The sequence below is a fragment of the Mesoplodon densirostris genome, chromosome 4 (genome assembly GCF_025265405.1).
Source record: "Mesoplodon densirostris isolate mMesDen1 chromosome 4, mMesDen1 primary haplotype, whole genome shotgun sequence".
Classification (NCBI taxonomy): domain Eukaryota; kingdom Metazoa; phylum Chordata; class Mammalia; order Artiodactyla; family Ziphiidae; genus Mesoplodon; species Mesoplodon densirostris.
Window position 1 is genome coordinate 90421885 of NC_082664.1, and position 22498 is coordinate 90444382.

At 44.2% G+C, this 22498-nt stretch overlaps 1 protein-coding gene across 1 annotated transcript in view; it reads left to right on the plus strand.

Moving 5' to 3' along the window:
• Positions 1-22498, plus strand: part of SQOR (sulfide quinone oxidoreductase) — a 52532-nt gene that overhangs the window by 24807 nt on the left and 5227 nt on the right. Inside the window, exons 2-6 of the mRNA XM_060098356.1 lie at positions 3040-3290; positions 5470-5640; positions 12502-12555; positions 16019-16213; positions 17828-18037. Of these exons, the coding sequence (XP_059954339.1) occupies positions 3057-3290; positions 5470-5640; positions 12502-12555; positions 16019-16213; positions 17828-18037 (864 nt within the window). The 5' untranslated portion in view covers positions 3040-3056. The remainder of the gene's footprint in view (positions 1-3039; positions 3291-5469; positions 5641-12501; positions 12556-16018; positions 16214-17827; positions 18038-22498) is intronic.

Consider the following 22498-nt stretch of genomic DNA (forward strand, 5'->3'; position numbering starts at 1 on the left):
ACCAAACAAATAAAATCAAATTGGGTGATTTTTAAAATTTAAAGCTCATTAAAGAAAACGTGAGAAAAGCACATTCAAAGAAGAGGAAAAGAATCAATTATAGTGTTATCAAAACATTGCTAATATTTAGGTGTCAGTACCATGCAAAAAATGGTTTCCCTTTTGTGGGAAGTGTGGAAAAGATATCTGGATTTTTTCCATTTAAGATTATCATGTAAGCACTGTTTTGTTGTTGTTGATAGAGGTAATAGATATAGTGGTTTAAAGCAGAGGCTCTGGCACTGAAGTGCCCAGGTTCAAATCACAGCACACCATTTGTGAGCTCCCTGCCTCAGTTTTATCATCTGTAAAATGGGGATGATAATGACAGCCATCTCACAAGTTAAATGTTTATGTAAAGGACTTAGTACATGTTTGTTATTGTCATCAAAATTGATTTCATTATTATAACATTAATATATGTGTACAGTAGAGATTTTATAAGATACAGAAAAGCAGAAGAAATCAAAATCACCCATTATTCTAAAACCCAGAGAAAAACCACTTAACCAGTGTTAACATTTTGCTATTTTTTAAAATACATTTTCTCTTACATAGTAGAGCTCATATTGTAATTCCAGTTTACATCCTGATCGTAACGTAATTATTCTGGAAAAGACTAATTATGTAAACATAATTTGAAAAGACTACATAGGTCATCTTGTGTAACCATATTTTACTTAACCCTTCCCCAAAGTTTTAACATGCAGATGGCTATTCCTGCCCATCTCCCCACACCACCCCCCCATATTTAAAAGAGAAGTAATCATAAATTAGCCTTGGTTAGAATAGTCAGGAGCCTGAGCCTTCCTTGGCCAGTGTGGAGCCTGCAGTTATTTTTTCTGTAACCAGGACGTACTCAGATCCAATCCACAAACCAGTTAACTCAGGGTTGAATGTATTATGAATGAATATGTGAGATATATCTTTGTAAAGGTTTGTCTTCTTAAGTATTAGAGGTTACTTCCTTAGAACAGAGTCCCAGAAATGTAAATGCAGGGTCAAAGGATGAGAAATGTTTTCTATAAGGGTCATACTGATTTAAACTTGTGGCAACAGTGTATGAGCCTGCCCCACTTTTTGTAGCCCCCATGTCCCTTCTCCCAGCTCTGGGTTGCTTTTCAGATCTGAAATATTGAGGAGATTGTCAGGGGTTCCAAGACACTGGAGTAGAGTTAATCTTAATTAAAATCATCACTCCGGCCCCTCCTTCTGACTCCTCCAGGGCCCTTCTTTCTTCCTTTCCTTTTCCCTCCCAGCTTTCTCTAATTCCCTCGTGTAGCCTTCCTCTTCTCCACTGCGGGGGGGTGGGGGTGGGGGTGTGTCATATAATTAAGTTGTTCCCATTAAGAAGTTGGTTAACTGGGGCTTCCCCAGTGGCACAGTGGTTGAGAGTCCGCCTGCCGATGCAGGGGACACGGGTTCGTGCCCCGGTCCGGGAAGATCCCACATGCCGCGGAGCGGCTAGGCCCGTGAGCCATGGCCACTGAGCCTGCGCGTCCGGAGCCTGTGCTCCGCAACGGGAGATGCCACAGCAGTGAGAGGCCCGCGTACCGCAAAAAAAAAAAAAAAAAAGAAGTTGGTGACTTAGCAGCTAGAAGTGTTATCCCCCCGCTGGGTACTTGCATTTTATTTTATTTTATATTTATTTATTTATTTATTTTAATGTTGGGGGTAGGAGTTTAATTTATTTATTTATTTTTGCCGTGTTGGGTCTTCGTTTCTGTGCGAGGGCTTTCTCCAGTTGCAGCAAGCAGGGGCCACTCTTCATCGCGGTGCGCGGGCCTCTCACTATCGCGGCCTCTCCTGTTGTGGAGCACAGGCTCCAGATGCGCAGGCTCAGTAGTTGTGGCTCACGGGCCCAGTTGCTCTGCGGCATGTGGGATCCTCCCAGACCAGGGCTCGAACCCGTGTCCCCTGCATTAGCAGGCAGACTCTCAACCACTGCGCCACCAGGGAAGCCCGGTACTTGCATTTTAATAAAGGGTTCCTGGAGCATTGTTGAACCCACAGGACTGAGCTTGATGGTGGAATTTGGGGTGCTGTAATATGCAGGGAGGGAGATATTTTGGTCTGGACCCCTCAAGTTATACAATAGACTGTATCCAAGATGTAAGGCCGGATCTATGGATGGGATGACGCCAAGGCCAGCTTCTGAGATGCCTTCAGCTCAGAGCAGAAACACCTTTTCCTAAAGGTAAAGTGTGTCTCTTGGAAAAACTATTCGTGGAGATTATTTACCAAATTGGATGGATATAATAAAAGACTGGCCAGCAGCATATGCAGATTCTTTTGATAAAATATAACTTTATGACACCAGGCAGGGCTCCTTTTATGGCTTTTGCATCATCTGGTTGAAACTGCCAAAGATATGGAGGGCCTTTGCTTATGTGTCTGTAGCCAGTGATTTAAATCGTGTGTCGCTGGGCAGGCAGATCCGGGTACTTCTTAGTGGGGCTGAGGCTCTGATTACCTTGGCCTGAACTCTGAGCTACAGAGAAGGTGGGTTTCCTGCTGGACCATTTCTGTTTCAGCAAGGTCTCAGGTGCCCTTTGTGGCAAGGGATTGTTCAGGTGTCTATCTGTAGACTCATACATATTTGGTGGACTGAAAAGCCAAAGAAAGAATTGAGGAATGTGCCTGAGAGGAGAAGGATGACAGCAGGATCTGTAGATGATGCCCTAGCTTTAGGGAGGGACAAGGAGAGGTACAGGCACATTATGAGGAGAACTTAAAAGATGAGACTTACTTGGTTCAAAGTCTGAGATGTCCTGAAAGGAGGAGGAGAGGGAGAAAAGGAAAGCTTAGCCAATTGTTAGCCACCTGTGGAGCATTCCCAAGAAGCTCTTGACCACAGCCAGGTGGGAAGGTGGTGTTGAAACGGCGGCAACCAGCTAGAGCTGGCCAGATGCCAGCCTCCCGTCGTCCCTCCCTGAATGAAAATGCTTTGGTCCCATAGTGGCTCCTTCCTTACACAGAGCCTTATCTGTTCCTTTCTAGCCTGATCCAGCCTGAAGATGACCCCACTGGCCGCTGTGGTGTCTAGCCCTCGTGTCCGACTCTTTGCCTGCTTCCTCAGGCTGGGCTGTCAGCAGGCCAAACCACTTCAGCTTCACACAGGGGCCAGCCTCGCAGCCAAGAACCACTATGAGGTGCTGGTGCTGGGTGGGGGCAGTGGTGGGATCACCATGGCTGCCCGCATGAAGAGGAAAGTGGGTGCAGAGAATGTGGCCATCGTTGAACCCAGCGAGGTAAGTCTCGCCCTTTTGAGTGCGTGTGTGTGTGTGTGTGTGTGTGTGTGTGGTGCACATGCATGCGTAGGTTAGGGGCTGGGTTGGGGATGACATGCCTAGGCCACCATGTTCCCAGGTTAGTGCTTCTCTTTCTGGGCATAAAAAGCAGGTTGTCCAAAAGAATTGGGAGAGGTGGGGGGAGGGAGAGAGCGAGGACAGATCTCTTGGCTTATGTTCTTCTCTCTGTTAGTTTCTTAGGGCTGCCATAACAAATTACCATGAAGGGTGTGGCTTAAAACAACAGATAATTTATTCTTTCGCAGTTCTGGAGGCTAGAAGTCCAAAACCAAGGTGTTAGCAAGGCCATGCTCCCCTTGAAGGCTGAGGGAGAAGGGGAAGCTGTCTCATGCCTCTCTCCTAGGTTCTGTGGTTTTGGACAGTCCTTGGTGTTCCTTGGCTTGTTGTAGATCACTCCAATCTCTGCCTCTGTTTTCACATGGCCTTCTTTCTGTGTGGCTCTAGTGTCTTCACATGACCTACTTATAAGGACACCAATCATTGGATTAGACGTTAGACAGTCTGATGGATAGACATTAGAGAGTCAAGGACGTTCTAATCCAGTGTGACCCCATCTTAACTTGATTACATCTGCAAAGACCCTATTTCCAAATAAGTCACGATCGCAGGTCCTGGGGTTAGGATGTCAGCATATTTTTTGCAGAGAAACAATTCAACTCGTGTCATCAACTCGTGTCATCCTCCACCTTCAGTCTTCGTGTCCAGAGGAAAATCAGTGGCCGTTGCGCTTTCCTTTCCCTGTTCCAGTCTGGAGAAAGGGTGATGAGTTGAGGGGCTGGGGGGAAAAGGTGAAAACCCACCGAAAAGGTGTCAGTGGGTTTGAGAAATTTAAGTGTAAGAGATTATAAACAGATTATAAAGCAGAAAAAGGTAGCAGACACGAGGCGGGAAGTTGGGAAGTGTTTGTAAAGCACTGTTTCATGAAAAATATTTTAAGATTGTCCAAAGCTTCAAAAAATAGTCAAGATTTTTGGTGGTTGGCTTAATGTTTCCTAAGGAACTGGGTGTGTACCAGTGGGAAGCTGTATCTTTGGGAGGAAAAAGCAAGATGGATCTGGTGCTGGTTTGGTGGAGAGGGTAGGGCAAGAAAGGCACAGTCCTTTTCACGAAGTCTCCCCAGTGCCAAACGAGGCCGCCCAGGGCTTTTCTGCCATCTCCAACTGGCACGTTGTGATTTGTGGGGAGACTGGAGGGCACTCTCCGTCTGTTTCCTTTTATTTGTTTTTTTTTTTTTTTTTTGCGGTACACGGGCCTCTCACTGTTAACAGTGGCCTCTCCCGCTGCGGAGCGCAGGCTCCGGACGCGCAGGCTCAGCGGCCATGGCTCACGGGCCCAGCCGCTCCGCGGCATGTGGGATCTTCCCTGACCGGGGCACAAACCCGTGTCCCCTGCACCGGCAGGCGGACTCTCAACCACTGCGCCACCAGGGAAGTCCCTGTTTCCTTTTAAAAGTGACTTTAATTCAGGGACAACATTTTAAATGACAGTGGTCTGAGAGCTGTATCAGGTGGCCTGTGGTGGATTGTAGCTAACCCATGGAAGGCCTCCTAGTGGGGCTACTCTTTGTGATGAGACAGGCCCCTCCAAGGCACTGGACACAATTCAGGAGGCCAGAATGGAGTCTGTCCTGCTTTGTGAGGAAGTGCATGACAGGAGCTGTCACAGGAGCTGCCAGCGCGGCTCAGGCCTTTGGCACTTTCCCTCCTGTGTCTGGTTTAGTGATTGCTAGAGTGCGTGCTTGTTTGCAGTCTAAAAAATAATCTGAGTTTGTATTTTCATTCCCTTTTCTGTTCAAGATGGACTTGAAGTCGTTGAGCTCTCACAGCTGGAGACCTCTAACCCCCTTATCTTATCTTTTTTTTTTTTTGCCATACGGGCCTCTCACTGTTGTGGCCTCTCCCATCGCGGAGCACAGGCTCTGGACGCGCAGGCTCAGCGGCCACGGCTCACAGGCCCAGCCGCTCCGCGGCATGTGGGATCCTCCTGGACCGGCGCACGAACCCGTGTCCCTTGCATCGGCAGGCGGACTCTCAACCACTGCGCCACCAGGGAAGCCCTAGCTATGACCCTTTTGATCGGCCTCACGTTGAAATGAATCTCCAAATACTTTGTTTCTTAGAGACATTTCTACCAGCCAATCTGGACCCTGGTGGGAGCTGGTGCCAAACCATTAGCCTCATCTGGCCGTCCCACAGCGAGTGTGATTCCATCTGGTGTAGAGTGGATCAAAGCTAGAGTGGTTGATCTGAACCCAGACAAGAACTGCATCCACACAGACAACGACAAGGAGGTAACCGTCCGGGTCCTTTGGCTTTTGTTAACCTGAGGGCTTGTATTGAACGCACAGCCATTATCAAACTGGACAGCTTCATGGTAAGAGGGCGGTATACGTGTGCGTGTGTGCATGTGTGTGTGTGCTGAATACTGCATGAGATGGGAGGGGGTGTGGGGAATGGAGGATGGGATAGATGGAAGGACTGAGTGATGCTGCATTAATAAATGAACAGTGAAGACAAGTATTTATTGAACACCACTGTTTGCCCTATTGCTTGGTACAGTATCATATGCCTGAATTTTTATTGCACAAATACTGCTGCTCTGTGTGAAAATACCAGGTACCTCCCTCCTTTTTCCTTTGAAGCAGCCAGCTTCTCTATCTGACCCCTGGTCCTGCAGAGGAAGCGGGTGTTGGGAAGTATCCATCCCAGTCACACTCGGGGGAGCTCTGCCAGAGCTGTTAGGGAACTGTGTGACTGCGGTGGTGCCAGGGCTGAGAATTGCTGCTGCTGCAGCTTGAGGCTCATGGTTGCTCTGCACCATTTAGAAGTCTCCTCCCACCCCCACCACACAGGGATCACAGCTTTTCAGCAACTGCAGCCCCTGTGTCTGACTGAGGGGATGAGGGCAGGATGGTGAGAAGACAGGCTTAGGAGCCGTCGGGGCATCGTGTCCCCTCGTCTGCTGCTGAGCCCAGGACAGCAATCGTGCCGCACAGGCCTGTTCCGGGCTCCCATGGTTCTTGGGCCCCCAGGGTGTTATTGGCCTTTATATCCTGACCCGGCACCCTCCAGACTGGGCACTTCAGCATTTTCACAGAACTGTGGGATCTGAGAGTTGGTGGGAATCTTTCAGATCCAACCCCTTGCTCTAAGCAGGGACCATTGGCCCCAGGCATTCTCAACCTTTCCTTAGGTTATGGATCTTTCTGAGTGTGGATCTTAATTAGCCCAGTCTAGAAAATGCATATATGTACCTAATTTTGCATTTAATTTCAAGGAGTCAGAGATTGTTTGCAGCCTTTCCCTGAACCCTGACCAACGCTGAACCAACCCTCCTTCCCCCCTTCCTTCCTCCCTCCCTCCCCACCCTCTCTCCCTCCCTTCCTTCCTTCCTTCCTCAATATTTATTAAGCATTATTATAACCTAGGTACAGTTTTAGGGATATACAAGTGAAGGAAAATAGACAAAAATCCTTATTGTCCTGGATTTTATATTCTAGTGGAGGAGGACATACAATAAACAGTAGACATAATAAGTTATATAATGTGTTAGAAGGTGATGAATATTAATTTTAAAAAATAGAGCCGAATTACTGGGATTGGGGCACGTGGGGTAGGGGGTTGAATTTAAAATGGGTTAGTATTTACACTCTCCAGGGCCAGGGACTTCTCTGACAAGTTATCCCTCTTCATTTTTTATAGACAGACAGGTTATATGAAAGTTCTGCCTTTAATGAGTCAGAATCTACCTTCCTGTAACCTCTTTTTTGTTCTTTCTTGGGCCAAGGTGTCAGTGGCCATAATACTGCTCTTGTCCCTTATTCTTCCTATAGTGTGGGAGAGAAGGCCTTCTCTCTTTTCTGTGGAGAAACCCTCCAACTATTTGAAGGTGGCTCTTAGAGTCTGTGTCAGTCTTCTCCTCAGGTAGACTTGTCCTCCTGTCTCTACTTTCCTCAGATTTCATGAGCTCCAGCCCCCTCACTACCCTCTTTACCCTGCTTGAGACATCATCTGGCTTGTTGCCCCCATGATCCATGGCCCCTAGAGGTGCCTGGAAGAGTAGCCAACACTACAGAACAGCCCAGAATAGAGTGGGACGGTCTCTCCCACAACGAGATAGAATCCAAGCTAGCATTTGCCAAGTTATCACAGTGCTGATTCATGCTGGGCTAGAGGTCAGTTCAAACCACTGGGTCTTCTTTTTCACATGATCTACTGTCAAGTCAAGCATCCCCCATCCTAAAATATATACATACATATTTATTTATTTATATTAAATTAAAAATTTTATATATTATATATGTATTATTTTCTCCCTGTTGAAACACTTCCGTATTTTCCCCAGCATGTCCAGGAGAGCAGACTGGATTAAACACAAGATTGTTCTCAATTCACAAGATTGAGTTTGGGGTCTCATTTCCCTTGCCAGTCTGCTGCCAGCTCATGGGACCAGCGGACTTGTATCTTCTAATACACATCCCCCTTTGGTACAGCAGTGCCCGCCTCCTAGTCAGACCCCTTTGCATTATAGGAATAGCTCAGAGTCCTCTGTGATTGGGTTTGTGTGTATCTTAAGGAACAGAAACTTGTCTTATCTCTTGAGAATGAGAGGCGCTGGGAAGTGCTCTCACTTCTGAGTCCTGCTTCGACATCTAAGGCTTAGACCCTTGGGAGAGTTGTAGACTCTTGTTTTAGGGCTGCGAAAGAAGTTGGTATTAGTTGGTGAGACTCTTCTCCGAGATTTTTTAAGCAAAAGTATTCCATAGCCAGATATCAGAAATCTACATATAATGTCTCTTCTTCTTGGTTTTGGTTCACCCTCCCAGCCTGCCTGGATCTTTTAGATTTTTGATTCAGACATCCAGTTAGCAATTTTTCCTTGCCATTATCCATGATGGTTTCATTTAAGTTCAAGGTTTTAATTCTTTAACATGCCCCTAGAGAACTTTTTTCTAGCTTACATAAATCAATCAATATTCTTTTGAAAATATTAAAAAATTTACAAAATCATTTCCATTCTTTGTTTACACTTTCCTATTTACAATGCGAGGGTACTGCTGAAATCCAGCCTCAGTGTGTCTGTATCTCTGACTTTTCCCTAATTCAGAGTTCTGTTTGTTTGGAATGTGTACACCAGGCCCCAGGTAGACTGGTCCTTGCTCCTTCTCCAGATTTAACCTGATTCTGTTCTCTTCCTTGTTCCTACTCCAGCACACTGGCCTCTCAATTCCTCAAATACCTTGGCCTCCTTCTTCCGCAGGACATTTGCACACGCTGCTTCCACCTCTTCCCCTAGCTAACTCCTGCTTATCGTTAGCTTAGAGATGACATCTTCAGGCAAGCCTTCCCTGATCTACAAGACTAGTCAGGTTCCCCCTTGACATGCCATCACAGCATTCTGTGGTTTAGTAATTATTTGTGTGATTATCTGATAATGTCTGTCTTGCCCACTAGACTGAGTTCCTGGAGGGGTAGGAACTGGGTCTTTCTTGTTCAGCATTGTATGTCCAGGACTTAGCACAATATCTCTCACATAGAAGGTGTTCAGTAAATCTTTGTGATTAAGTTGTGCCTCAGTTTCTTCATCTGTAAAATGGTACTACGAATAATACCTACTTCATTGGGTTGCTGTGAGGATTAAATGAATTAAAACATGTAAAACATTCAGAACAGTGCCTTGTACAGAGTGAATGCTCAAGAAATGTTGCTGTTATTATTTTTTAAACAATACATGAAATAAACAAATGGGACTTAATTAAACTTAAAAGTTTTTGCACAGCAAAGGAGACCATAAATAAGACAAAAAGACAACCCTCAGAATGGGAGAAAATATTTGCAAATGAAACAACAAACAAAAGATTAACCTCCAAAATATACAAACAGCTCATGGAGCTCAGTATCAAAAAACAAACAATCCAGTTAAAAAATGGGCAGAAGACCTAAGTAGACATTTCACCAAGGAAGACATACAGATGGCCAGAAGACACCTGAAAAGATGCTCAACATCACTAATTATTAGAGAAGTGCACATCAGAACTACAATGAGGTATCACCTCATGCCGGTCAGAATGGCTATTATCAAAAAATCTAGAAACAATAAATGCTGGAAAGGGTATGGTAAAAAGGGAACCCTCCTGCACTGGTTGGTGGGAATGTAAATTGATACAACCACTTTGGAAAACAGTATGGAGGTTCCTTAAAAAACTAAAAGTAGAACTACCATCTGACCCAGCTATCCCACTACTGGGCATATACCCTGAGAAAACCATAATTCATAAAGACACGGCACCCCAGTGTTCATTGCAGCACTATTTACAACAGCCAGGACATGGAACCAACCTAAATATCCATGAACAGATGAATGGATAAAGAAGATGTGACACATATATACAATGGAATATTACTTAGTCATAAAAAGAAACAAAACTGAGTTATTTATAGTGAGATGGAGGGACCTAGAGTCTGTCACACAGAGTGAAGTAAGTCAGAAAGAGAAAAACAAATACCATATGCTAACACATATATGTGGACTCTAAAAAAAAAATGGTACTGATGAACCTAGTTGCAGAGCAGGAATAAAGATGTAGACATAGAGAATGGACTTGAGGACATGGGGTGGGAGGGGAAAGCTGGGGTGAAGTGAGAGTAGCATAGACATATATACACTACCGAATGTAAAATAGTTATTGGGAAGCAGCCGCATAGCACAGGGAGATCAGCTTCTCAGTGCTTTGTGATGACCTAGAGGGGTGGGATAGGGAGGGTGGGAGGGAGGCTCAAGAGGGAGGGGATATGGGGATATATGTATGCATATGGCTGATTCACTTTGGTGTACAACAGAAACTAACACAGTATTGTGAAGCAATTATACTCCAATAAAGATCTATTAAAAAAAAAGAATACATGGAATAAAGGAAAAGGAAAGGTTTATTGAGTATCCACCCTGCGCCCGCAGAGTATTTGACTGCTGACTGATGGAAAGCAGGTTTACAATCTGTGAACACATGCTGATGCTTTTCTTTTTCTAAATTATTACGAGACATCTGTTTAGTAGATGAGCCTGGAATTTTGAAATGTTCAAACATCCTATTTACTAAATTGTTAGTGTCAGAATTTACCTCCCCCATCCCCTGTATAAAATTAGAACATTTGCCCATATTTAGCCTTCCAGCGGGGTCCGCACCGTTCTCTGAAATTGCTCAAAAGTTTTGTCTACAAGGTTTTGCAGTTCCTTAGAGTTAGGTCATCTGGCCTGGAAGCTTGAACTCATTCAAAAGACTTGAGGCTTTCTTGTGTTGTTTGCTACTTTAGGGTTTATTCTCCCTTATTTATTTATTTTTTTCATAATCTTAAGCATGTCTGTTACTAGTCCTTAAAATAATCAATATTATGCTCTAATAGAACCATCAAGGCATGCACAAACCAATGGCTTTTCTTGCTGACAGTGTGCATATGTCTTACCTGTAGGGCACCACCCCCAGACCCCATGCCATCTCTGACCTCACACCCTGAAGACTCAACACAGTTTACTCAGCCATTTAATGGGCCTGGTACACCTTCCTACAGACCAAGGAATTTAAGGGCACCCAGTCTCTATGGGTAGGCAAATCATACAGGTGAAGATGTATATATTATCTGTCCACTTTGATAAGCTGTATTTTTCACAAGCAACTGAAATCAACCATCCACCTATCCTTTCATCCAGCAAACATTACCAACTTCCTCACTTTAATTTAGTGACTGTGCTAGATTCTAGGACTATAGGGAACAAGACATAACCTTTATCCTCTAGGAGCATTCGATGTAGTGAGGAGAACATCGCTGCTGTATAACACAAGTGCTTCTCTATTTGGTACAAGACTGTGGCAGTCACCACCTGTGGCTCCATTCTGGGCTCCTGTCACGGCAGTCGTTCTCCAGTTTTCTAGGCAAGTCCTTTCACTTTACATCCTTCTTGCTTACACTCTTGTGCTTCAACTTGTCCAACTTCTGATCCTAAACCCCCATTTCCATCACAATAAATATGGATACTTTTGCCTTCAGCATGGATAAGCACAATGCCCATATTTAAAGAGAGGAGTTTTAAATTTCAAGCAGATCATTAAACAAGATCAGCTAGGTTATATCACACACATCCTTTTTAGTGACCCTCAAAAGAGCAGTTTCTCAGTTATGATATTGATCCAATTCATACGACACGTCAGATTTGCTTGGGATTCACAAGCTACCAGATAGCTTTTAAAGAAAGCTGATTGTTTTTGGAATATTACTCAGCCATAAAAAGAAACAAAATTGTGTTATCTGCAGTGAGGTGGATGGACCTACGTACAGAGTGAAGTAAGTCAGAAAGAGAAAAACAAGTACCGTATGCTAACACATATATATGGAATCTAAAAAAAAAAAATGGTCATGAAGAACCTAGGGGCAGGACAGGAATAAAGACGCAGACGTAGTAGAGAATGGACTTGAGGACACGGGGAGGGGGAAGGGTAAGCTGGGACGAAGTGAGAGAGTGGCATGGACATATATACACTACCAAATGTAAAATAGACAGCTAGTGGGAAGCAGCCGCATAGCACAGGCAGATCAGCTTGGTGCTTTATGACCACCTAGAGGGGTGGGATAGGGAAGGTGGGAGGGAGATGCAAGAGGGAGGAGATATGGGGATGTATGTTTATGTATAGCTGATTCACTTTATTATAAAGCAGAAACTAACACACCATTGTAAAGCAATTATACTCCAATAAAGATGTTAAAAAAAAAAGAAAGCTGGTTGTTTTAAGATTTGAAAGTCATCCTCCCACTCTTCAACCTGAAAAATGTTGTGTTAACACAAGCACTAGGGAAGCACTGTGGCCTCTTTGCTGTCGTTCTCCACTGTGTAAAAATACAGGCATCTCGAGCTCCCAGAGGCCAGGCAGGTTATACAATATTTGTGAAGCAGTAGGGTGTGAGGCAGCAGAGAACGGTGGTCATGATGGCAAACTGGAACGTGCGTCCCTGCCTGCTGTCCTGCGCAGGACCCACAGCCCCAAGTCAGTCACGGTAAAAATGGAAACGCAGTGTTGGCCACACACATTTGGGGCCTGAGTCAGCCCTTGGGCTGCCACCTTTTGGGTCCTGGTCTAAAATGTCATTTTTTTATGTTGCAGATTTCCTACAAATATCTTATCATTGCTCTCGGAATTCAGCTGGACTACGAGAAGGTACTGTTTTAAGCTACTTTTATGTTACACTGGCGTACTTATGCTACGATCAAAACAGCGTTTAGTTGCTTTACATTCATTTTGACAAGAAAGTTTTAAGAAATCCCCTTCTAGTTTTATTTCTCAGCAGTCTTTTTATGGTTTTAAAAAAGTCTTCTCTGAGATTCTGTCAATGATCATGATATGTTCTAGCTTTAAACTTTAATCAGAGTTCAGCGTGTCCATGGCCTGATGGTAATTCTTGCAAAATAGCAGCCTTTTCCACACTTACAAGAAAACTACCTTTTTCTGTAGGACTTAGTTGGTTATATTACAGATTAAATTTTCCTTTGAAAGTAAGATTTAGATTGTGAATTCCTAAGCAGACTTTAAGGGTAGAATACCAGCAGTTAGCTTATCAGGAGCTGGAAGGATGTCTGAGTTTTGTTGCATAGAGCTGGGTTTTTTGGTATGAAGTGACTGACACAATATAAATGCTGCCCTAGAAGTTCCTTAGACCTCCCTTTTCAGTGAGCTAGAGAGCCCGATGCCTTCTGACAATTGTGAGTTTCAAATTTATTTTCCTAAAACATAACGGGGTGAGTTAGTAATTAAGATTTCCAGAAGCTTATTGGGGACTGTGGATAAGTAGCTGAAGCACATAAAGCATTGTGATGACCAGGTCACAAGTTTCAGGAATGCGGTCCAGGTGAGGGCCACATCTGAGTTGGATCAGCAGGGTCTTTGAAGTGTGTTTCTGTGTAAAAAACCAGAATCATGACATGTCCAGGGTAGGATGTAGTGAAAATGACCTGGGACGTGTTCTGTGAAGGTTTAAACAAGCCGTGACTTGGTGTGAAGGTGTGGTGAATTTGGTGCCATGGGTCATGAGCCTCATATAACGACGAACTGTGGAGGAGACTCTATGGAGAAAGGTGCCAGTTACGATTTCTGGGACATCCTTGCCTCTTAAAAAGCCCACCAGAGTTGACTTAGCAAAGACAGCCCATCTTCACCATCCTGTCATCCCGACAGCCCAGTGCCGTGAGAGGAGGACTGTTTGAAGAGACCAGTGCTGAGAGTTCTTAGCACCCTCTTGCAGTAAACCAAGAAACAATAATATTTAAAAGTAATTGTTACTGTGGAGTCTCTACTATGTACAGGGACCACGCTAGGAATCTAATACTGACTCCTCACAACTGCTTGTGAAGTAGACTTTTTTTTTTTTTTTGCTGTACACGGGACTCTCACTGTTGTGGCCTCTCCCGTTGTGGAGCACAGGCTCCGGACGCGCAGGCTCAGCGGCCATGGCTTATGGGTCCAGCCGCTCCGTGGCATGTGGGATCTTCCCAGACCGGGGCACGAACCCGTGTCCCCTGCATCGGCAGGCGGACTCTCAACCACTGCGCCACCAGGGAAGCCCGAGGTAGATATTCTTATCTCCTCTTGATAGGTGAGGAAACTGAGGCTAAGAGAACATGAATAACATTACCAGGGCTACTGTGTTACTTAGCAGTCTTTGCAGATGGTAGAAAACTACCCAGGTTAGTGTAAACAAAAAGGGATTTCTTTGATGAGGATACCAAGGTGTTTGGATCTCGGGGGGCAGGAATGTAGTTGGGCCTCCAGAAGGGCTGGATCTCTGGGCTCTGTTGAACTGCAGCAGCTTCTCTCTGCCCAGCTGCCTCCGCCTCTTTCCCCCACCAGCTCCCAAGAGCGTCTCTGCAGCGCCGTGTCCTGCTTGCTGGTCTGCTCAGTGCAGTAGGACGGTCCACAGCTCCCAGCGCACAGCCTGTTATCTCATCTCAGACTTTACCGGCTCCTTCTGCTTCAGGGTTCCCAGAAGCAACTTGGATTCAGTGGCGTCATAAACTGCCCTTTATGACCAAGTCTCCTTAAAAGGAACTTGGTTACCACTTTATGGCACCCTTTTCCTTAACAACAACCTCTTCAGACTAGAGAAAAACGATGAAGGCAGATTTGCTGTTTGTTTATCTCTTGGATACTGAGTTTTTCTCTGGGAGCCAGGAAGTATGGAGGTCCTGTGGGAAGAGCCACAGGCAGTGGTCAGGGGCCTCGGGATCTGGTTCTGTAAGAGTCTAGGTGGGTCTCTCAACCTTGCTCTTCAGTTTCCTCGTCTGTGTCTGTGGGTCGATAATATTCCACCCCCTCCCTCACAGGGGTATAGTGAATAGAGTGAATATTAACATAGATGGGAAACTGCAGAAACATTAAAATGCAAGGTGATTTTATGGTAATAAATGGTTACTGTTGTTGAGACTGAGAATATTACAACTACTTAAACTGCAGCAGAAGATAAGGTCAGTAATCAGAGAAATAGTTGCTGTTAATGTTGGATGCAATGGAGGAGACCATAGGACTCTGTTTCCTTGAGACCTGAGGAATAGGTGTTGGGTGACTCTGCAGGTGGGTGCCCTACAGCCGGGAGAACAGGCTGGAGAACAGCCTGGGGAGGTTCTAAAGGACCAGGCCATCTTGATGACTGTTTTTGATGGTTCCCTGCTTGTGCCTGAGTCTCTTAACTCACTCCTTTCCATCTTCATTGCATTGTATGAACCTTCTAACATTTAAGACAGGGACCCAGTTAATCTTCCTGGCAGGAATACACTAATACTTACAAAACACTACCACGTTAAGTGTCATTTTTCTAATCACCTTACATGCTTGGTTTCCTTTATTCCTGCTAACAACCCCATGAAGCAGTTTTTATCCCCATTTCGCAGATGCTGAACATAAGCTTCTCAGTGTGCATCAGAATCACCTGGAGGGCCTGTTAAAACAGATTTCTGGTCTGTTCTCTGAGTTTCTGATCCAGTAGGTTTGGGGTGGGGCCTGATAATTTGCATTTCTAACAAGTTCCCAGGTGGTCCTGTTCTGGGGACCACACTTGAGACCCATCAACTGATTTATTGGGTAATTTACACAGGATCACAATGCTTGTAAGTGGAAAAGCTAGGACTCAGGCTGAGTCTGTAGGGTTCCCAAGTCCATGCTTTTAATTTCCTGCCTTTGCGGCCTTTACCAAGAGCTGGGCCTGGTCCAGCCTGATACAGAGTGATTTAATTTTGTTAATCACTGACAGTATGGCTCTTGGTTCTGCCTGTTGTTCTTTTTCTTCCCAGTAAGGCAACTGGTTCTCCAAAAAGGAAGTAAGCCTGGCTTCTTGTCCTCACTCTGATGGTGGGAAGAGACAGGTTCAAATCCTGGTCTCCAGGCCAGGGAGGCCGAGGGTTTCCGCCGGGCCAAGCCTGTTCTGTGCTTTGACAGGTGACTGCAGGCACCACAGCTCTGGGCTTAGCAGATCCCTCAGCCACCTGCCTGCTCCACTGTGTGTGAGTCCTGGGGCTAATGATTGTGCTGAAATACTTGAGAGGTTGTAGAAATGGAAGAGAACAAGGACTCTAAACACAGACTCCATTTGCACTTTTGTTAAATAATAATTTCTTTGTGTGCTTTGTTGCAGATCAAAGGCCTCCCTGAAGGTTTTGCCCATCCCAAAATAGGGTCCAACTACTCAGTTAGGACGGTAGAGAAGACATGGAAAGCTCTGCAGGACTTTAAGGAGGGCAATGCCATCTTTACCTTCCCTAATACTCCAGTGAAGTGCGCTGGAGCCCCGCAGAAGATCATGTATTTATCAGAGGCCTATTTCAGGAAGGTATGCTTCTTTTCCAGGGATAGAGACAAGGAGGGCAGAAGGGATTTCATTTTTATCCATGTCAAAATACCTTTTTTGTTTTTAAATTTTTATTACATATGTACAAAATTATGTAATTGGAAGTTTACAAAATAGAAAAAAAGGAAGAAGTCATTCATAATCCAATTGCTTTGGTATAGCTGCTGTCATCAATTTGACATGTACTTCCATTTTTTTCCCTATACATGTTTTTTTTAACATGGTTATAATTATACTGTACATACAAATTTATATGTATTATATGTTATTAAATAGTCTTTGTAATATACTTTTAAATGTGTGTATAAAAGTCTACTGGTGAGATATGTTAGAGATTGTTTAAATATATCCGTGCATTTGCACAATTGGTTGCACGTTGTTCATGTTTGTACATAATACTATCCTCAGCTGCTCCCACTCAACTTCAGTGTTATGAATATTTTTTGGCTCTTATTATATATTCTTGGATGTATAATAGACAAACTGCCAACTCTAAAGACAAAAAATTGTTCACTTAGAACTTTGGACCTTAGTGGAAAGAGATGTTTGGGTGGGGATGCTTTCTCAGCGTTCCTCAAACATCTTCAGGTGTCCACAGCTCAGGTACGCCTGGTGAGAAGCTGTGGAGAAGCTGCTGTCGCCCTCCTGCCCATGTGTGGGATGTCACAGTTGGTTTACCAAAGTATGGCTTGACTTGAGACAGTGACAGGCTTCAAAGCAGCCTCTGGTTCTGTAAAGGGACAGGTGGGCAGAAGAGGAGGGGAAGGTGGGACTGAAGAGGTGTTGAATGTGTGCTTGGAGCCCGGCACTGGGAAGGCCTTCCCCTGAGTTATATAAACCTGCCCCAACCCTGTGGGGTGGGCAGTTAAGGAACAGGTCCACCATCACTGCTGTTTCTAAGAAAAGGTCACTCCTGGGTCATGAGAATTCCGGGTTGGCACAGCCTTTTGAGGTTCTTACCCACCCATCTTCTTTCAAATAGTGTGATCCAGGTGAGCAAATCCTAAAAGGAGCTGAACAGAAGAAAAGAGTCAGAGGTTAGCTTTCTTCCCTCCTGGAATTCTCTTTGCATAACATCTCTCAAGTCTTAGATGGCCTGAGAGGAAGGTTCTCTTTCAGGTGCCTTAAGATCTCAGGCACTTGGGAGGATACCAGCCTCTCTGAAACATATGAACAATACTACAGCATATGAGCCAAGTAGACGGGAACTTTGTTTTGTTCACTTCTGTCCTCTCAGCACCTAGAATAGTACTGGGCCAACTCTAAGACCTCATTAAATGTTTATTGAGTGAATCAACAAATGAATATATGAATAAACAATTCAGTTCTATCTTCCCTTGGACTTGACTTTCATCTCTGGCCCTCTTTGAACAGCGTCCACCACAACACCTGAATCCAGTTGCTCTTAGTTGCTGTGTCACTGACAGAAAATGAGGAGGCAGTGGATTGGTCCACAGCTCACCCACCAGTGCATAGTGATGGAGAAAGCAGGCGAGGTCTCTTCTGAGGGTTTTAAGTCTTGTCTAGGCTAAAAAAAAAAGGGTGGCCGGAGTAATACTTTGATGTTGGTTGTTTCTATTCTTTTCTTTTTCTCAGACAGGGAAGCGATCCAAGGCCAATATCATTTTCAACACTTCTCTTGGAGCAATTTTTGGGGTCAAGAAGTACGCAGATGCCCTGCAGGAGATTATCCGGGAGAGGAACCTCACTGTTAACTACAAGCAAAACCTCATTGAAGTCCGAGCTGATAAACAAGAGGCTGTTTTTGAAAATCTGGACAAACCTGGAGAGACCCAAGTGATTTCAGTGAGTGTGGAGGTGAAGCTGTCAGCTGAGCAGTGCCATAGATGCATGCAACTCTGAGGCCCCCACTTCCTTGTCCATCATCATCATGTGCTTGGGAGGCTGGTTACAGTGAGCATCTTAGGGTTGCAACAGGGGAGACTGTGGACCAAAATGGGTGGGGAAGAGAAAGAGATAAGAGGCTGTGTCTATGGGAGGTGAGGAGGGCTCATCTACCGGTACCAAGTGAGTTTTCATGCTATTTTGTGTGCACGTCCTTGGCATTGAGTCACTTGAAGCTGCCAAAAATATTTTACAACTTCAGTTATTGCCTAGAGTTTAAGAAAGGCTCCTTAAATGCAGGATTTGGGGATTGTCTCAATTTATGGTTTGTGAGAGTCAGCCCTGCTTGTGGGTAGTTCAAGAATGATGGGTGGGCTTCCCTGGTGGCGCAGTGGTTGAGAGTCCGCCTGCCGATGCAGGGGACACAGGTTCGTGCCCCGGTCCGGGAGGATCCCACGTGCCGCAGAGCGGCTGGGCCCGTGAGCCATGGCTGCTGAGCCTGCGCGTCTGGAGCCTGTGCTCTGCAACGGGAGAGGCCACAACAGTGAGAGGCCCGTGTACCGCAAAAAAAAAAAAAAAAGAGTGAATGATGGGTATCTTTCATCTGTGGAAGGGGCTGTCTTTAAACATCTTTCACCTGTACCTGAAAGGAAATGCTTAAAAATCCTTGAAAGATCTGGTGGAGCCACATCCTGCTTGGAAAGATCTAGCCTTTGTATATGGACTTGGCTTCTATGTGTCTGTTTCTTCTTCTGTGAAGTGTGGGACTAGTACGTTAAGAACAAGATGTAAAGGCATCTGGAGAAGATGCATGAAGCATCATTTGTTTATGTCATTCTGGCAAGAGCTGTTACTAATGAGGAAACAGTACATAGAGTCACAGTTTATTCATTCAGCATTTTTAGAGGAATGAAGGAGTCCACAAAAGGAGATTTTGAAGTGAACCAAAGATTAATTTTGTAAACATCAAAACTTCACATTTTAAGCTTCCTAGTACAAGCTCTTTTTAAAATGTATTTCACACATCTTTCCTTTTTAAAATGACATGTAATGACTGTCGTTTAAAATGTTGCTAATGACTCAAGGTCATATTTTTAAAAACTTTTAGTTAGAAATAATCTCAAACTTAGAGAAGTTGCAAAAATAAAAATTGTGCAAAGAAGACTGTATACAGACTTTACCTAGATTCACTTATTATAGTTTTACTCATTGATTTCACTTTCTGTTTCTCTCTCTTTCTCTCTATATGTAAGTATAATGTAATGTAATGTAATATAATATATTTTCCCAAAGCATTTAAAGGTGAGTTATGTACATCGTACAACATGGTCCTTTACCCCTAAATATTTCACTCTACATTTCCTAAGAGATAAGAGTATTCTCTCTCTCTTTTTTTTTTTTTTTTTTTTTGCGGTACGCGGGCCTCTCACTGTTGTGGCCTCTCCCGTTGTGGAACACAGGCTCCGGAAGCGCAGGCTCAGCGGCCATGGCTCACGGGCCCAGCCGCTCCGCGGCACGCAGGATCCTCCAGGACCGGGGCATGAACCCGTGTCCCCTGCATTGGCAGGCGGACTCTCAACCACTGCGCCACCAGGGAAGCCTAGGAGTATTCTCTTACATAACCACAGTACAGTTATCAATTCAGTAAATTTAGCGTGGATACAATATTTTAATCTATGAGTTACAGCCCGGTTTTGTTGATTGACAAGTAGCATTTGTAGTGTATCCCCTCCAGGACAGAAGCCAGTATAATTGCCATGTCTCTTTAGCCTCCTTTAATCTGGAATGTTTCCACAGCCTTTCCTTGTCTTCCATGACACTGACCTTTTGGAATAATACAGCGCCCTCCCACCCCACTTTTATTTTTTAATCGAATGTTCCTCATTTTGGGTTTGTTTATGTTTTCTTCTGATGAGTTTCAGGCTCTGCTTTTTGGACTGAAATACCACGTAAGTGGTGTGTCTTTCTAGGGCATCACCTTGGAAAGCACACAGTGCTCATCTGCCCCTCGCTGAGGATGTTCCTTTTGATCGCCAGTCAAGATATGGTCCAATTTCTCCACTGTATAATTATTATTCTTTTTCTTCCTTGCTAATAATAAGGAGTTTGGCGGGGGTGGGGGGTGCAATTTCAGACCATGCAAACACCCTACTCAGTAAAGTTTCCCACTAGATTTAACATCCATTGATGATTTTTGCCTAATCCAGTCTTTACTATGATGGTTGCAAAATGATGTTCCAGTCCAGCATTCCCTCCACCTTTACTGGTAGACTCTTGGCATCCTGTCAGCAAAAGCCCTCTCTTCTCAATTAATTAATTATTAGTATGAACTTATTAATTTCTGTTTTTTCCCCCCAATGGCTTATAATTCATCCCTGTCCTTAATTATTTTGGTGCTCAAGTTGTGCCAGATTTGGTCAGTAGGAGCCCTTCCAGGATGGCTCCTATGTCCTTGTGACATGTCCCCATCATATTTTGGAGCACTTCCTTGCTTTCTGGTGTCACAGTATGTCTCAGGCTCATCTACTGGCCCCAGCTCAGGGTCATAATTTTGCATAGCTCTTGCATAGTTATGCTCTTAGTGCCTACTGGGTTGTTTAGGGCTAGTTATCACTTTACAAAAGAGTCTCAGACTACTCTGTTACTTGATTTTGTGTGTGTGCCCTTTGTGGTTTTCCAGTTTTCTTTTTTCGTGGCTGTCAGGCAGTTGTGACTTTGGAAGGTCCCTCCAGCTTCAGCTCTTTTAAATCTCTATTTCTGATTTTTTATTGTCTGGAAAATGAGATAGCCAAACTCATTAAATGTTATGTAAAGTGAAAGCAGATGGGCTATGTGTGAGGGCCCACAGCATACTTTTATGAGCAAAGTGTATGAGCTTGAGTGCCTGGACTTAATTTTGTTATTTGGGCCTTTTTACTCTGGTTCTCAGCTGTGCTGTGGATAGTTGAGGCTGCAGATAGGGACTTGCATAAATAAATGGTTATGGTTCTTCTAAAGGGTTTATAAGGAAAGAAGATTATTTGTGCCCTTTTGAAGTATAGGATTTTAGGTAAGATTTTCCCTCCAGACCCAATTCCACTGTTTAAAATATGAATTTCCAAAAATCGACCAAAAGGCTTTAGAGCAGTGGCTCTCAGTCCTGGCTGCACATTGCAATAACCTGGAGAGCTTTTAAAATGTGCTGATGCCTGGGTCTAACCCCCAGGGATTCTGGTTAATTGGTCTGTGGACCTCAGTGTGGACTGAGGATTGGGAATTTCAGAAGTTCCCCTAATGATTCTCTGTGTAACCAGGATTGGGCACCACTGCTGTAAAGAATTAAATGTACCCAAAAGCCTAGAGTCTCTGATCCTTCATAGAGAGCTTGTGAACTGGTTCAAGTCTCCTATGTTTATAACTATCTAAACTTTTTTTATATCATGGAGTCCTAGAACTAGATGAGATTTTGGAGATTATCTAATGTAGTGCATTTCCTTATAGATGAGGAAAGGAAAGGTGAAATCACTTTCTAAGTAATAGCATTTCATTTTTCATTGTAAATGAACCTGTTCCTTCAAGCCAGAGCTTCTAAGACTATCATCTACAGGTTTCATATGTCAGAATCACTAGGGGATTTTGTTAAAGTGCAGATTCCTGTTCTTCTCCCACACCTACTGGATTGGAATCTGGGGGTGGTGGGGCCCAGGAACCTGCATTTTCCACAAGTCTCCCAAATGCTGCTAATGAACATTACAGTTTATATTCTGAATAGATGATTTATGTTAATGAAGGAGAACCAAGTTATTTATCAGGTTCAGTTTATGGAAATAATGGATAAAGAACAAGCTACAACTGAATGCTAATGTTAATTTTCAGCAAATCTATAAAGCAGACCCCAGTAGTTCTTTTCTCAAGTAAAACTTCATACCTTTATGATGATTATGTGGAAATATTTGACCTTCCTTCTAGAAAACATGTATGAAATTCATGTGTATTTGTGAAATTCAAGCACATTAACTTCAGTAAGGTTTAGCCCTCAGCTAAAAAAAGTGGTCTGGTTAACTGCAGAAATATAGACATGGCCTTAATAATTTGGTGGATGACGGTTCTTGACCGTTCCATCTGCTGTCCTGCAGACATGTGCTCAGTCTCCGTGTAAATGAACAGACCCAGCCTCAGGGACCCAGGCCCCTAAAGAGCCACCCAGAGTACTTCGCAGAACACTGCCTCTTTGTCCCACTCCTTCTACCTTAAGGTTGATTAAGCTTATAATTGTCTGAGAGTGGGAATAAATACAAGTCACCTTCCTAACTCCCTCTGCCACCAATGACTGCCAGGCCCTGGTGCGGGGACAGAGATCCTTATGGAAACCAGGGGTTGTTGGCTATCACAAGGTTAGGATTGTCCTAAGATGCTAAAGTTTTCACCGTAATGAAATGCTTT